Source organism: Sciurus carolinensis, chromosome X, assembly GCF_902686445.1.
Source record: "Sciurus carolinensis chromosome X, mSciCar1.2, whole genome shotgun sequence".
NCBI classification, from domain to species: Eukaryota; Metazoa; Chordata; class Mammalia; order Rodentia; family Sciuridae; genus Sciurus; species Sciurus carolinensis.
Window position 1 is genome coordinate 43,455,666 of NC_062232.1, and position 12,359 is coordinate 43,468,024.

Here is a 12,359-nt window from a genome sequence, read left to right on the forward strand (position 1 = left end):
GGCTCTCAAAAAGTAACTGTTTTGATTTCAGGGTGATTAAAGTTCACAGTGATTCAAAATACATTTTTAGGTCCTTTAGACTATAAGTTTCCTGAGAACAGGGGCTGAGTTTGATTCATCTCACATACCCAGCATACAGCTGGACATACACAGATGTCAGCACATGAGGAGCATCTAAAATTGACTTAGCACCTGTGTGAGCCAGGCCTACCTCAAGGTAAGACTATTCCACATACACATATGACTTTTCTTTTCAGCACTGGGGATTGAATGCAGGGGCACTCTACCACTGAGCTACATCCCCGGCCCTTTTTATTTTTTGAGATGGTATCTCACTGAGTTGTTTGGGTTGGTCTTGAACTTGTGATCCTCCTGCCTCAGCCTCCCAAGTTACTGGGAATACCACCAGGGCTATGACCTCTTTTTCACTTTCATGACAACCCTAGGACGTACAGGTTAGCCCCATTTCACAGAGCAGGAAACAGGCTCAGAGAGGGCATTGGAGGTACTTTGTCTGAAGCAGTGATTCTCAACTGGGAGTGACTTTGCCCCCCAGAAGACATTTAGCAATGTCTGGAAAAGATACTTTTTTTTTCTTCAATTTTTCTAGAGAAGGAAGGTTTTTTTTCTTTCCTCTCTTTGTTTTGTTTTGTTTTTTACTTTTTTCAGGAGAAAACATTTTTGGCTGAAGGGTTACTATTGACATCTAGTAGGTAGAGACCAGGGTGCTGCTAAACATCCTATAATGCACAAGACAGCACCCCAGGAGAAATAATTATCTATCTCTAGATGTCAACAGTGCTGAGATTAAGAAACTCTGATCTGAAGGAGGGAAGACCAAAGGGGGACAAGACGGCTATTCTCAAATCCTTGAAGTGCTATCTCAGAGCCAAAGGAAAACACTTGTTTTTTGTTATCCCAAGGGTCAAGTGAAGATCCTTGGAGAACACCCACAGGGAGACAGATTCTAACCATCAGAGCTGTCTGACAAGGCAGCTGGATGCCTTGGAGAAGGGTTCTGTCTGTGTAGTCATAGTCAACTTCTAGAGTCAACTTGGTTTTTGCTCAGGAAAACTTGAAAGTCCCTTCCATTCTACAGAGTCCTACAAGTCTCATCCCTAAACTGGTGATGACAAACATCCCTGCACTGGTGATGAGCTTGCTTTCAAGAATCACTTCCACAATCAGAAGCACTCAAAGGTTTCAGACTGACTCCAGGGTCACAGTTCACCTCTTTTCACCCAAACCTCTGGGCTATTAAGGTAGACAGGGACATCTCTCCCACCACTTTCCATACTGCAAATTTGTATGCCCCCCAGTCCTCATATTTTCTGCCCCTTTGTGGCTGTGGCAACCTCCAAATGGATCCATGGGAAAAGGAGAAGCAGAGAAGGCCTGTGCCTTGCTGGAGACCATGCAGATGGCACAGTGGAGCACCTCACCTGCCATGCTCCACACACCACTGTCAACATGGTTTATACCAGATCCAGTAGCCACTCTGACCAGCTCCCTCCCATCTCCTCCAGCACAGTGCCCATACCACTAGGAGATCATTGAAGAGGAAGACCTCCCGCTGATGCAGCCCTAGCCTCTGGGGGCGGTTTGGATCTGGAACCTCATAGAGCTGGCAACAGCAAACCAGTCGACGGTGAGGAAGAGACAGGACCTGGACAGGCGTGGAGAAACAGTGTCAGCGAGGCCAACCCATCAACTTCAGGCTTCCAGCACCTTAACATTCAATCACAAGAAGAACTGTACCTCTGATACACATGTGTCACTCTGACACAAAGAGTATAAAGCTTGGGCTTTTTTGCCACTTTGCTTTTGTCCCTGTAGCACCCGCTGTCTGCAATGACTCTCCTATCCAGTTCCACATGGCCACATTCCACCCCTCTTTCAAATTCCAATTCCAAACTTATCCCTTCTAAGGTTTCCTTGATTTCCCCATGCTAAAAATGGTCTCTCCTTCCTTTTTCCTCCCCTAAACTAGACCATAAGGTGGAAGTATTATTTATGTTTGTCTGGCAACCCCATTGGTCTCTGAGTGCCCCCAAGGACAAAGACAATGTCTCTGATTCATATATATGGCTCTGGGATCCTATGAAATGCTGAGCTCAGTGGAAAGGCATTCATAAATATGTGTTGACCAAAGTGGATTCTTGCTTTGCTTCTCAGCTAATATTAGCTTGGCTCTTCACTTGGAGTGGACAGGCAAAACCAGAGGTGGGAAGGATGCTAATATTTATATAGCACCTGCTATGGGCCTTGCAATGTGCTAGATACATTCCCACCATCTGCACCACAACCCCCCAAGGAATGCATTATTACTCACTCCATTTTGCAGGTGATGGGAACCCTGGGCTCATAAGGGGCAGTGATCACAGAGTGGTGGAGGCAGACCAGAACCCTGGCCCTCTGCAGTCTCCTAAGGCACTTACCGGTTTCTTGCCAACAATCATGCGCTCCACGGCCTGCACCTGGGACACATGGTCATCGTTGGTCCGTAGTTCACGTCCTTGGATGCGCTGGTAGATGCCCACTAGGAGGTCTCGGGGGATGTCTTCACCATTGTCAACCCCTGTATGAGGGAGTAACCCCAGGATATGTCACATAAATATGGGGAGTGGTTGGTAGGGGTTCTACACAATACCCCACACCCAGGTATGGACCATGATAATAGAACCAAGGGTCAGCTGGGGACCCTTGATCCCTTGGCCAGGATTGGGGCAGGGAAGTTGCCCTTCAACATACCAGCCAATTGCTTTATTCCCTAGTGTGGGGACTTTGTCTAAACAGCTCAGAACACACTATAATTAAGACAATCATATAGTATTTTGTTGCCTTCTAAATTAGCAAAAATAATATCCAGTGTGGAGAAGTGGGTATGTATAGTAACATGACTATTATGGAAGGTAGTTTGGCAAAAGCCTAAATATCCAGAGCCAGAGGTTCCTCTTCTATGAATCTGCCCTGAGAAATTACTCAGAAAAAACATGCAAGATAAATGTCCAAAAATGTTCACAAAGTGCTATTTATCGGGAAACTCTGAAATAACCTAAGTTCTAACAGGAGAGAAACAGTTAAGTAAAGGTTAGTATTTTCATTTAATAAATATTATACAGATGTCAAAAACTTGATATTTACAAAAATATTTCAATAGCATGAGGAAATTCTTGTAGCAAGTTAAATGAAAAGAGTAAGATAATAAATGACATATATAGCATGAATTTAACTATATAAAAAGTTACATATACATGGAAAAAAGACCAGAATATACCAAAATATTAAGCACAGATGCTCTAAAGGACAAAATGTGAGATCATTAAAATTAATTTTCTATATTTTCCAAAACATTATTTTGGCAGTGCTGAGTATTGAACCCAGAGCTCATACACACTGAGCACATACTCTACTACTGATTCTCAGGCTCCCAAAATATCTGAAGTTATCATGTATTATTTACATTTGTTTGTTTATTTATTCAATAATTGGAGGGGAAAGACACACACACTACACACACTACACACACACACACACACACACACACACACACACACACACTCGTCCTTCTATATGTATGGGAGATTTGTTCCATCAATACCCAAATTCAAGGATGCCCAAGTCTCTTATATAAAATGGTATATCATTTGCATATAACCTACACACATCCTCTGGCATATGTAAAATCACCTCTAGATTATTTATACTTACTACAATGTAAATGCTATGTAAACAGTTGTTATAATGTATTGTTTAGTGCTGGCAATATAGCCCATCACGTAGAGTGCCTGCCTCGCATGCTCGAGGTCCGGGTTCAAGTCCCCAGCATTTCGGGATTGCAGAAATAACAAAAAATGTATTGTTTAGGGAATCATGGCAAAAAAAAAAAAAGTCTGTACATGTTCAATACAGATGCAACCTTTTTCAAATATTTTTGTTCTGTAGTTGGTTGAATTCACAGATGTAGAACCCACAGATATGGAGGGCTGACTGTATATACATATGGGGGGTAGGGGTAGGGAATACATGAATGAATAATGGCAGGATTTTCAGAGACATCTCCAGATGGCCTCTGATCTAACTCCCTCCTCCCAAGTCTACCATCCTTCTCCCCTCCTGATTGTCTGCTCAGGGAAACCCACTCACTTCTTTCTAAACCTTCTGCTAGAGGAAAAGATGTCTCCTTTGGAAATGCCATGCCTACTCCTGGAACAGGTGCTAAAGGAACATTTTTTTTTTAGTACTAGGGATTGAATTCAGGGGTGCTTTACCATTGAACTACATCCATTCTCAGTCCTTTAAAAATTTTTTTTGTAGATAGGGTCTCACTAAGCTGCTGAGGCTGGCCTTGAACTTGAGATCCTCCTGCCTTAGCCTCCAGAATCCCTGGGATTACAATCATGCACCACTGCATTTGGCTTAAAGGAACACTCTTCACCACACTGCTGTTTTTCACCTTAGCTGTCAGAATTTAAAGCCTACTAACTGTATAGACCTTGATGTTCAGCAACTTTGTCTTGTCCCCACCCCCAACTCTATTTTCTTCTTTGATTTCTGTTGAACTGATCTTAACATCAGTGCCATTTTTAGCAGGCTGCTCTTTGGTGAGAGGCAGGGCTTGACATCAATACAATAAACCAAGAATAACATGGAAGTAACACCTTTCATCTGGCATTCAATGCCCTCAGGTAGGGCATTGACCTTCCCAACCTATCATCTACCCCATTGCCATTGTTCTCTAAACAACTTTACTTTTTTCTCCCTTTGTGCCTTCCTTTTTCTTCCTACTAGCTAAATCCTCTCCTGTCTCTATTCTATCACCTTATCCATGCCTTCAGGGCTCAACTTAAAATAAAATCCTCCAGGGAGCTAGTTGGAGGTAGGCTCTCCCTCTTTTGAGCTCTGATTGCATTTTGGCCTCTCTGATGTCACTGTTCAATGTCTATCTTATATTGGTTATCTGGGCACTACAAGTCAGTCTGTCCTACACACGGGGAGCTCTCTCAGAGCAGACTCTCCTCCATTGTCCTTGGCACTCATCATAGGGCCTGGCACACAGTAAGAATCAACTGGCTGGCTGGCTAGTTGGTTGGCTGAGTGAATAAATGAGTATGTGAATACAGGAAAGGGTAACTAAAATAAATGAGTCTTTATGGGTATAAATACAGAGAAGAAGGAAGGAGAGAGTGAGGAATGGATAAATGAATGACTGAGTGAAATACTGTAAGAGCTAGGACTTTATCTATCATGATCAGTGCTATAACACCAGGACATAGAAGCCTGGTATACATTCGATGTTCAGATGTTCAATAAATATTCATCGTATGGGTGAATATATGGGCAAATGACAGTTGTGTGTGTGTGTGTGTGTGTGTGTGTGTGTGTGTGTGTGTGTGTGTGTTTTGCTGGGGATGGAACCTAGAGCCTCATGCATATAAGGCAAGCGCTCTACATCCCCAAGCCTTTTTAAAATGACTCTGAGTGAATTAAAAAGTAAATGCCCTGGAGACATTAGGCCTTTACAGAAAGTGAAACACCACAGGTTAATTTCTTAAAAAGAGTTGGGATCTCCCTCATCCTTCCCCACCTTACACCCCACCCACTTTCCTTTCTCAGGAAAAGGGTAGGAAAAGTTGATGGGAAAGTCTGGTCACCTCTCAGGTTCTTGATGAAGTCATCTAGTTTCATCTTCCGTTCAGCCTTGACGCTGGGACTGTACATGTCGGTATTGAGGAGGATGATGGCAAAAGCAAGGATGAAGATGGTGTCTGGGTTCCGGAACTGGCGCACGAGGGCTGGGTTACAGACACAGTACCTCTGGCTGTAGGGCAGGAGGGGTCAAGTCCAAACTCAGGCACCAGCAATCTCTACCTACTTACCATTTGCCCAGGCTGGCAGCACCAACACTTTTCTCTAAGAAATACTTCCTTAGCCCTCTGGGTCTGTCCTCTTCAGTTTCCCCAAGACTAACATGTAAAAATCACAATCACTACCTTTTTGGAGCTTTCCCAGGGGATTTATATACATTGTACATTGTCTCATGTAATGCTTTCACAATACCGCAAAGTAGCTATTTTTCTCCTTCTCTCTCCCTCCCTCCCTCCCTCTCTCTCCATCTTTTTCTTTTCTTTTTTGTTTTGGTACCAGGGATTGAACCCCAGGACATTTAACCACTGAGTCACATCCCCAGTCCTTTTTATTTTATTTTTTTGAGACAGGGTCTTTCTAAGTAACTTAGGGCCTTGCTAAGTTGCTGAGGCTGGCTTTGAAATTGCGATCCCCCTGCCTCAGCCTGTCTGTCTGTCTGTCTCTCTCTCTCTCTTTATCTATCTATCTCTCTATCTATCTATTTACCTATCTGTCTGTCTTTGTGGTGCTGGGAATTTAACACAGAGCTTTGAATATACTAAGCATAAGCTCTACCATTGAGCCACACCCCCAGTCTTCAAGGTAGCTATTAGCAGTACCATTTTACAGATGAAATTCTAAGGTCCCAAGTGGTGAGGTAAGTTGCCCAAGGTAATAGAGCTGGTAAATAGTGAAGCCAGATCTTTCTGACTTCAAAGCAAACTTTCTCCCATTATGGGAAATGTTCTCATCAACTCTTCTGTTTCTCCTCTAAATACTTCAAAGGGATGGAACAGGGTTCAGACCCACATCTGTCTGATCCTTAAAGCATTTATAGTACAGTATAATAGTTAAGGGCATGGATGGACCATGGAGTCAGACATACTTGAGTTCAAATCCTGGTTCTACTCCTTACTCACTGCCCTGGGCAAGTTACTTTCTAATCTATAAAATCAGAAAAATGGAAGCACCTACCCATATGGTAGTTTTAAGTACTCAATGAAATAATCATGTAGAGTATCCAGTTTGGTACCCGATATCTAGAAAGTCTTCCATGAATGTTAGCTTTTTTATTTTTTGACTGAGCTGGAAATGGAACCAGGGCCTCATGCATTCTAGACAAGTGCTCTACCACTGAGCTACATCCCCAGCCCCATTAATGTTAGCTTTTATTGCTGATGTTGTTATTAAATTCCCATGTTACAGATGCTGGTCTAGATACTTTATATGTACTACCTCTGATCTTCACAACTGCTTTGGAAGATGGGTTGTATTGTTTCTGTTTTGTGGTGAGAAAAATATGAGGCTCAGAGAAGTGACTTGTACACATATACTACATGGGTCCCCAAAGTGGAGAAGGACAGCTTGAGGAGGGGAAAGCTGGCATACCTAAAAGCTTCGATGAGTCGCTCCACTTTCTGGGCCTCACCCTGAACCCGGATGTGGGATTGGAACTTCCGTAGTGCATCATCCAGATCCATGGAAGAGAAATCCATCTCATCCACCACACAGCTGAGGAACAAAGAAGGGAAGGTGACACTCTCAATTCCTCCACACACATACACACACACACACACACAAAACCCTTCTGATTCACCCTGACCTGCTCAAATGGACCAATACCCACAATGATAGATTTCTAAAATCAAGACCTGTGGTCTGAACAAATACATATGAGGGCAGAATGTCTGAAATAAATTCATCCCAGAAAATCAAGGCAGTACAGGTGGTCACTAAGGATCTTGTCCATCAATCCACTCATTTCAGAGATAGGAAAACTGAGACCCAAAGCAGTTCATAGGATAATCATGCCCTGCCCAGCATCACCCAGTAGACTTTTGGAATAAGATCAAGAGAGAACAGACCCCTCTGGGGCAGAAGTGTAAGGGAGCAGGAAGGTATATTCATCCTGTTTTGAAAAGTTTATCTGAGCAAAATGGTCTTCCCTCCTGGCTTCTATTCCTGGGAATCCCAAGCCCGCCTGCCCCATGCTGGGGTCCTCACTCCAACACGTCTCTGTTGAATTGCTTCTGCCGGTTCCCTAGGAATTCCCCTATCATCTGCCGACTCAGGCCTTTCCGCTCCAGGATGAAGTGAGCCACTCCCACTGGTGTGTCTGACAGGAAGCCCCGCTCGATTAAATACTGGATACCTTTCTCTGGCTTCCTGCAGAAAGAAAGGAGGTAGATGAGATGACAGTCCTCCCAGAACTGTGCCCTCTGTCCCATTTCTAGAACTAGTTTGGGGCCCAACTAACAATGGCCTCAGAGGACCAAGGATACTGACTCTATAATATGGTCCAATCCCCTCATGGTACAGATGAGAAAACTAAAGCCAAGGAGAGGAAACCACTTGCTCATTTCACAGAGTTTCAAAATTCCAAGGTCTCCTCACCCCAACTTCCTCCTCCACTGGAATCACACCACAGTTGGAAGAAAATCAGTATCTAATGAGAGCCAGCTATATGCAGGAGCTTTGATATTTCTAAAAGATACCAAAAGTCCCAAGAAAAGGCCTGAGAAAAAGCCAAGGCAGCCTCTCTGAGTCACAGATCCTCGGGTTTGGGAAGAAGTGAAGGGGTTACTTTGTTCCATGTCCCATATTCCATCGGGGCAGTTATCACCCAGCCTCAGTGAGTATTTCTACAGTCAAGATGCTCCTTAGGTTTCTAGAGAGTCAGGCCAAAATCTGGGTTGAAGCTATCCCACATCCAGAGCCCCAGATTGGCTCTTCAGGAAGCTAAAATTTGGGAGAGACTGGTATTCTAGGAGTCTCAGATCCATCACTTCCCAGTTGTATGACCGTGAACAATCTCCTTTACTTCTGTGAGCCTGGAATCCTTATCTATAAAATAGGAACATAACTATTCAACTTGCTGAGTTGCTCTGAGAATTAAATATAGGTGGCAGTGTTTAACAGACTATGAAGATGTGAGGCATTACATCTAATGCCTTCCATTACAGCTAACATTTTCTAATTGCAGCTAATGTTTTTGAATTATTTTCTCATCAAATGCCACACTCCCACCCCACTCCTAAGCAACTGGCAAGAGACCAGACACCCAGAAAGAGCTCAGTCACGGTCACTGAGTGTCTAGCACACCATTCTGTCCCCCAACACCTCCCAAATACACCACTCTGCTTATAGATAGATGGAGAAACCAAAGCCCAAGGAAGGAACACACCTTGCCCAGGGCTACATAGTGAGTGACCAAAGGCAGACAAAGTGTCTTGGTCTCCTGTTTCCCAGACTAGGGCTCTTTATAACCCAGACTGCTTCCTCTCTGAAAAGGGGAGGTGGGAAGATAAGGCTCAGAATTCGTTTAGTGGAAACATCTTATCCAAGATTACACAGCCAGTCAGCGGCAGCACTAGGGCCTGAACCTGGGCATGTTGGGGGTGTCCCTACTCTGCCACCCTGTTTTCAATTCTCTTCCCTGAACAGCTGGGGGAAAACACCATTCTACCAAATGAGAGGCTGGCAGAACCAAGGTTGCTGCTTGGAGCTCAATCCCGAGGACCAAAGTGCCCATTGGCAGGGTAAGCAGGGGTGAGGAGGCTAGAACAGGGGGCACATACTTATTGAAAAGGTTGAGGCCAATTCTGTAATGCCGCCTCTGTACCACGTCGTTGTTGAAGGCTGGCGAGTCCCAGCTGTGCCTTGTCTCCCGCTGGTAAGTCTGCTTGCACAGGCCAGTGGCCGGAGGCTCCCTCAGGCTGTCTCGAGAAGAGGAGCCGGAGCTGCAGTTGATTGTCTCATTGGAATTGCTGGAGCTCTCAAGGCTCTCATTATCTCCACCATCAGAGTTCTCGCCTGCTGCCTCACATTTCCCCAACCTCCGACCCCCAGCCACACCACTGGGCCCAGTGCCACTGTTTGGGGCTGGTGGCAAGGGCCCTGGTGGGGCTGGGGCTGGGCCCTCAGGGGCTGGGTAGTGGCGGTGTGGGATCGGGGCCCTGCCTGGTGGCCCCTTGTGCTTCAGGGTCCCATGGGGGCTGCAGCCATCAGCCTCATACACCAGCTGGCGGTGGACAGAGCCGCGATCTGAGCGGTCACTCAGGTCCACAGAGCTGTCACTAGGAGGCTCAATGGTAAGCAAGGGAAGGTGAGCAGCCCGCAGCCGGAAATCCCGGCACTCCAAGCACCCTGGACCTCTGCGAGTGCCTTCCTCACGGCTACCATCTTCCCGGGTCCCTGGTGGCACTGGTGGAGGAACTGGCGGGAGGGGGGCTGGTGCCCAGAACTCAGGCCGGCCCTGGGGTGGGGGCTCTGTACTGGGCAGTCGTTCAGGGGATGGTGGGGGAACTGGGTCATCCAGGTAGAGGGGAAGGTCACTGAAGGACGTGGCTGAGCTGTCCTCTTGCTGTTCCTTTGACTCCCGCTTCTCCAGCTGGGCTGACCCTGGCTCCTCTGACATAGGCCCTGATGGATGGCAGTTCAGGGCTTCGTCGATGGATTCAGCCAGAGATTTTACCTGTACAAAGGGGAAGGGGAGGAGGGAAAGGGAGAAAAAGGGTGGGGGGGGGAGATGAAGGGAAGAATAGTGGAAGGGAGGGAAGGAGGGAAGGAGGGGAGGAAGAGGGGAATCTTTCTGGTGGGTAGGCCAAAGAAGTAGAATCCCCTCCCCCAACCCCCGACAGGTTCTTTATGGTTTATAAAATAACTCCCAGGGAGCCATTGTGAGCTCACAAGAACTGAGACTAATGACCACAAGGTCCCTTCTCAAACACCCCAATATCTCCTTTGTGTCCATACAGACTCAAGCCAAATACTACCTCCTCCCTGATTCAAGTCACATTCCTGCCTCTGCCATCCCCTTGGGGAAAACCAAAATCCCATCTTCCTCTGGGCTCCCAGAGTGCTTTGTGTGATTCTTTCTTAGGAAGCCCATGCAATTTAGCCTTGAGAATCTGGACCACACTTAGGAACTCTGCCTCCCTGTGGTATCCAGCTTCCAAACTGGCCCCTACAGATATCTGCCTCCTGGTATTCATGCCCTCAGATACCGCACTGTACCATAGTTGGTCTGTGTAACCAGCAGCACAAGGTAGAAGTGAAGGCATGTGACTTCTGGGATTAGGTTGTAAAAGACTGTCGCTTCCATCTTGATCACTCTCTTGCTGCCTTGTATCCTCTCTGTCTCTGAGACCCCTCACCTGGGGGAAGCTACATTATGAACAGTCCTAGGAAGAAGTCCATGTGGTGAGGAACTAAATCCTCCTGCCAACAGCCAAGTGAGTGAGCCTGGAAGCAGCAGACCTGTCAGTCCCAGTCCAGCCTTCAGAGATTGCAGTCCTACCACACAGCTTGACAACAGCTTCATGAGAGACTCTGAGTTAGAACCACACAGTCAAGCCCCTCCCAGCTTCCTGGCTCTCAAAAAATGGCTTCAGATAATTTATATTTTTTGAATAAGCACAGTCTCTAAGGTGTTAAGCTATTAAATTTGGGAGTACTTTGTTGTGTAGGAATAGATAAGTGATACACGCTTCCCCATCAGACTTGTATGGCACTGAGAGCTGGGGGTCAGGCCTTGTTCCTCTATCTCTCTCACCAGACTGTGATCCCTTATTCTCTGTTCTTCCCTTGAGGGATGGGTGCAGTTCTGGTTTTTCTCTTTTTAGCTCAGTTCAATATATTGCTTGACACAGAAGAGATGTTTAATTAAATCTTTTCCATATGAATGAGTAGATGAATGATATAGACCTTCCCTTCAATACTCCTTTCCTTTCTTCCACCTCTTTACTAGCTCTAAGGAAGTATGCCCAGGCTGATGGCAAGAACAGATCACAGAGTTTAGAGCAGAGTGATTTCTTTTCTTATAAAGCTTCATTCATTCAACAATTTCTACCAAGTATCTCCTTGGTTTGGTATTCCTTTTTGGGAGGTAGGTAGCACTGGGGGCTTGTGCTTGCTAGGCAAGTGCTGTACCATTGAGCTATATCCCCCACTCTACCTCCTTGGTTTAAGATGAAACCTAATATATACTTAGCAGCTACCATGTACTAGGTGCTTCCATTTAGGTTACCTAGTTGAAATGTATCTTCGTTTTTTTCAGAGGGTAGTGGGAATATATCACTGAGCTATATCCCCTACCCTTTTTTATTCTGAGGCAGGGTCTCATTAAATTGCCCAGGCTAGCCTTGAACTTGTGATTGTCCTGCCTTGGCCTCCTGAGTTACTAGGATTACAGGAGTGCACTACTGTGCCCAGCTTGAAATGAATCTTCAAAACAGCTCTAAAAAAACTGAAATAAAATGGCTCTAAAAAGAAGGCTTGCTGGAATGTGGTAGTGCATCCCTGTAATCCCAACAACTCAGTAGGCTGAGGTAGGAGTATTGCAAGTTCAAGGCCAGCCTGGGCAATTTAGAGAGACCCCACCTTAAATTTTTTTAAAAAGGGGGCTGAGAATGTAGTTTAGTGTAAAGCCCCCCTGGGTTCAATCCCTTGTACCATAAAACAAACAAATAATAAGTGAGGTTAAACTATTTGCCTATGGTCACACAGCTGGG

General features: G+C 45.5%; 1 protein-coding gene across 5 annotated transcripts in view; it reads right to left on the reverse strand.

The window, feature by feature from the left end:
* Iqsec2 (IQ motif and Sec7 domain ArfGEF 2) overlaps positions 1 to 12,359 on the reverse strand; it is an 83,425-nt gene that overhangs the window by 6,775 nt on the left and 64,291 nt on the right. For all 5 annotated transcript variants that reach the window (XM_047536104.1, XM_047536103.1, XM_047536107.1 and 2 more), the window contains 6 exons: positions 9,426 to 10,321; positions 7,852 to 8,013; positions 7,237 to 7,359; positions 5,655 to 5,821; positions 2,439 to 2,578; positions 1,541 to 1,666 (listed from right to left, as the gene is read on the reverse strand). In XM_047536104.1, the coding sequence (XP_047392060.1) occupies positions 1,541 to 1,666; positions 2,439 to 2,578; positions 5,655 to 5,821; positions 7,237 to 7,359; positions 7,852 to 8,013; positions 9,426 to 10,321 (1,614 nt within the window). The remainder of the gene's footprint in view (positions 1 to 1,540; positions 1,667 to 2,438; positions 2,579 to 5,654; positions 5,822 to 7,236; positions 7,360 to 7,851; positions 8,014 to 9,425; positions 10,322 to 12,359) is intronic.